This window comes from Parus major, chromosome 18 (assembly GCF_001522545.3).
Source record: "Parus major isolate Abel chromosome 18, Parus_major1.1, whole genome shotgun sequence".
Classification (NCBI taxonomy): Eukaryota; Metazoa; Chordata; class Aves; order Passeriformes; family Paridae; genus Parus; species Parus major.
In genome coordinates, this window is record NC_031786.1 from 2,318,895 (window position 1) to 2,323,021 (window position 4,127).

At 44.7% G+C, this 4,127-nt stretch overlaps 1 protein-coding gene across 2 annotated transcripts in view; it reads left to right on the plus strand.

The window, feature by feature from the left end:
• Positions 1 to 4,127, plus strand: part of LOC107212637 (ATP-binding cassette sub-family A member 9-like) — a 28,362-nt gene that overhangs the window by 11,172 nt on the left and 13,063 nt on the right. For both annotated transcript variants that reach the window (XM_015646141.3, XM_015646142.2), the window contains exons 13-18: positions 433 to 608; positions 928 to 1,047; positions 1,395 to 1,533; positions 2,073 to 2,163; positions 2,700 to 2,839; positions 3,549 to 3,668. In XM_015646141.3, coding sequence (XP_015501627.1) covers positions 433 to 608; positions 928 to 1,047; positions 1,395 to 1,533; positions 2,073 to 2,163; positions 2,700 to 2,839; positions 3,549 to 3,668 — 786 coding nt within the window. The remainder of the gene's footprint in view (positions 1 to 432; positions 609 to 927; positions 1,048 to 1,394; positions 1,534 to 2,072; positions 2,164 to 2,699; positions 2,840 to 3,548; positions 3,669 to 4,127) is intronic.

The following is a 4,127-nucleotide window of genomic DNA, read 5'->3' on the forward strand; positions in this document are numbered from 1 at the left end:
TGATGATGATGATGATGGTGATGATGATGATGATGATGGGCTTGGATGCTGGCAGCTGTTGGTTTTTTCAAGTGTAAGGGGAAATATGGAAAAAACCTCCAGGTTTTCCCTCAGTAATTCCTGCTGGGTTGTTGTCAGTGCAGACTTTTCCTTCAACACGAGCTCCAGGGATGATGGATCCCTCAGGTGTGCACCATGGTCATTTGTCCATCTGGATGACCTGCTGCTTTCCATCAGCTGCACACCTACAGGAAATATGCTTTTATTTTTAAGGGAGGGTTTTGGTGCTCTGAAATACTTTTGAAAGGTGTTAAATCTTTGGGCTATCGGGTTATTTTGCTTCTTTGCTTTTTGAATTTTTAATTTAACACTTGAGAAACATCCATGGTGCTGGAATTGATGTCAAATGTTTCATTCACCCCCCCTGTGCAGGCTCTGCCATGATCTACAACTACAGTGCTTCTGAAATGTGGAATATGGAAGGAATGCAGAAAAGGATTGGGGTTTGCCCCCAAATTAATTTGCATTTTGAAGCCTTAACGGTGAAGGAAAACCTGAGAATTTTTGCTCACATCAAGGGGATTCAGTGGAAGGAAGTAGATGAAGAGGTTGGTGCGTGCTTCTCAGCCACTGACTTCTCTTTTATGGCATCTTGGGCTCTTTGTGCTTTATTTATAAAAGATGATCACCTACATCTTATTCTCTGGAAATGAGAACAAACCTAATTTAGTGGCAGATTGGTTTTCCAATTCTTTCTTATCCTCACATCTTGAGTTAAAACTCAGATTTGTCTTATTTAGCTCCAAGCAAATCCATTAAGAGTAGGTAAGTTTGAAATCTTGGAAGTTGTGATATTTGTAGCCATTTAGGAACTCAGAGGTGCCCAGGGCTTTGGAAATGTGACTCTTGTCTTGGTGTGCTCCCAAGGTGCAGAAAGTTCTCGTCATGATGGACCTCACTGACGCTCAGAATGTTTGTGCTGATGCCCTGAGTGGGGGACAAAAACGAAAACTGTCTCTTGGAATCGCAATTTTAGGGGATCCCCAGGTAGGGACCGGTCGTGTTTATGCACACACACAACATTTATTGTTTTGGGACATAGCTTTGCATTTCAACTTGGCACAGAGCTTGTTGTGATTTTCCCCTGCCATTCCAAGCTAATTCCCTTATTGGAAGGACTGGGGAATCTGGTTCAATCAGAGCTGTATTTTTAATTAGAGGGGTGGCAATACTGCAGCAGGAGGAAGAGCAATAAAAACGAGCGATACTTGAGGATGTGTTCTCCTCTCTGAGCGAGGCCGCCAGAAGCGCGAAACGAAGCGGTGCAAGTGTGGAACTGAGCCACGTGGGCACGGCTGGGGCGAGGGGAGCTCTGATCCCGTTGTCCTCTGCAGGTGCTGCTCCTGGACGAGCCCACGGCGGGGCTGGATCCCTGCTCCAGGCACCACGTCTGGAGCCTGCTGCGGGAGCGCCGCGCCGGGCGCGTGACGCTCGTCACCACCCAGGCCATGGAGGAGGCCGATGCTCAGGCTGGTGAGCCCAGGGGGGCACCTCAGGGGGTGCAAACCGGGGGTTTCCAGGGCACAGCCCAGCTGTGGGTCTCACTGTGGCACAGCTGGTGCTCGCCGCACGCGTTTTGCCTGACAGCGACCGCCCAAGCAGCCCTGACACCAGGCTGATGTGTCCCTCCAAGGCTTTGCTCCTGCTCCTCTGCAGGATAATTCAGTCTTCTCCAGGATAAAGCACTTCCACGTTATCTGGATTTGTCTCTGTGTCAGTAAAACGTGGTTTATTTTCCTGGATTTCACTTGCTGCTACTCCCATTTCCGTATTATTCCTGTGCTGCGTGGGAAATTCTCCACGAGCCCACAAGAATGCAGAACTAAAAGAATTAACCATGATGTTGAGGAGGAAGGCATTGGCTTACAAATAACAAAAAAATAATGACCTTCAGGACTGGCCTGGTTTTACTCCTCTCAATTTATTATGAAAATGTCTGCTGGGTTCAGAAGGAGCAGAGTGAGGTCAGTCTTGTAAATCCCCCTAAATCCTTTGTATTCCCTCCTCCTTAGATCGGAAAGCTTTCCTCTCCTGTGGGAGATTACAGAGTGTTGGCTCATCTCTCTACTTGAAGAGAAAGTGGGGAATTGGCTATCACTTAAGGTAAAACCTTTGCTTTTGGTCGTTGTTCTTTTTGTGAAAAGCTTCTCATTTTCGTGAGTATTTTCTTGTAGAATCTGTGGTTTTGGTTGAGTTTGTATAGACAGTAATAGAAATCCTGACAATTCATTTTAGAGGAACTTAAAGGCTGCCAAAATTTCCCTGCGTTGGACAACAAGCTGCCTTTCCTTGGAACCTGACCCTGAAAGCTCTGAGCACGCAGCTGAGGTGACTTTGCACCTCCTGTGCAGCTGACAGGGGACAGGGTGAGCTGATCTCTGCCTGAAGTGAGATGGCTGTGATGCAAAAGGAGCTTGATTCCCAAATTTCCAGGATTCCAGGATTCCAGGATGATAATTCTTCACCTCAACCATTTTGTGCATTGCAGATGGCTGTAAACATTCCCACTGAAGTTCTGCCCAGTTTTGTGAGGTTTCCCTAAGGAAACCTGCCTCTGGACTCCAACCAGATGATGCACCTTTTTTTTTCCTTATTTAACATTATAACAACTTAACATTTATATTTTTCTTTGGTAACAGGATGCAGATAAATGACCTGTGTGACCCAGAGCTTGTGTCGTCCGTGGTCAGACAGTACATCCCTGATGCTGTGCTCCAGGGACAGAGGAGGGATGAGCTGTGTTTCAGGCTGCCTCTGGAAAACACCGACAGCTTCCCAGGTAAGAAACCCATCCCTGTGCCAGGGTTTTAAAGGGAAATCCACTGCTGGGAAAAGCAGAAATCAAAGTTACAGTGAAGGGGATAATTGTATTCTTTGGTTCATAATGTGTGATGTTAGGAAGCTGCATAAATATCAGCTTTACAGAAAGCACGTGCTAATATTAATAATGAAGATTAAAAAAAAGAAAATCCACTAACTAATCTACAAACTAAATTCCACTGACTCTCTTCTGTTTTCAGGATGGTTAAACTCAAATTTGACCAAACTAAAACTCAAAAACCCAAAAACCCAAAAACCCAAAAACCCAAAAACCCAAAAACCCAAAAACCCAAAAACCCAAAAAGCCAAAAACTCAAAACCCCAAAACCCCAAAACCCAAAAACTCAAAACCTTGAGATTTTTTTGACGAATCTAAAGCTCAAAAACCCAAAAACCCAAAAACCCAAAAACTCAAAACCCCAAAACCCCAAAAACCCAAAAACCCAAAAACCCAAAACCCCAAAAACCCAAAAACTAAAAACCTTGAGGTTTTTTTGACGAATCTAAAGCACTACATCCATGAAAACCAAAACCACTGAAGTTTCCACCTGTAAAAAACACGATAAATTTGTGATGAATTGGAGCTGACAGGGATTGATGGCCAGGCTGTGGGGATCAGTGCTGGAACACTGAGCTGGCTGAGCTCGTGACTCTGGTTGTTTCTCCAGGTCTGTTCAGCCACCTCGAGAGCAGCCTCTTGCAGGGGGTTGTTGACTACGAGGTGACCAGGACAACCCTGGAAGATGTTTTCCTGAGGCTGCAGGGTGAGGAAGCCATCGATCCAGAAGGTAAAGTGTTGATTCCATTTTTCAAGCGTGCTGTCCCTAAAGTTCCATCTAAACGTGTTTTAATTGAATTTCTAATGAATTTCTGCTAAATGTGAATATTGATAGGCCCAGAGTGGCTGTTGTGTCCCATTTACCTTCAGTGAGGAATAACATCTTGGAGAAGCCCAAATAAATCCAGCTTGGCTTCCTAAAGGCTTTTAAGCTCAAGAATTAATTCTCTTATTGGTATTTACCTTTGGAGGGTTGAACAGCCCAGACCAGCAGGTGGGAAGGGATGAAGTTTGCAGAAGGCATTTCCCAAAGCCAGTGAAGATCTTGGATGTGTTGCCACACCAGACAGTCTGAATTCACCAATATGAATTCTATTCTGGATAAATTATGGCCCCTTTTCTCTGCCCTTAATACTTCTCACTGTAAAAAATATAAAATGAAATGAAATGAAATGAAATGAAATGAAAT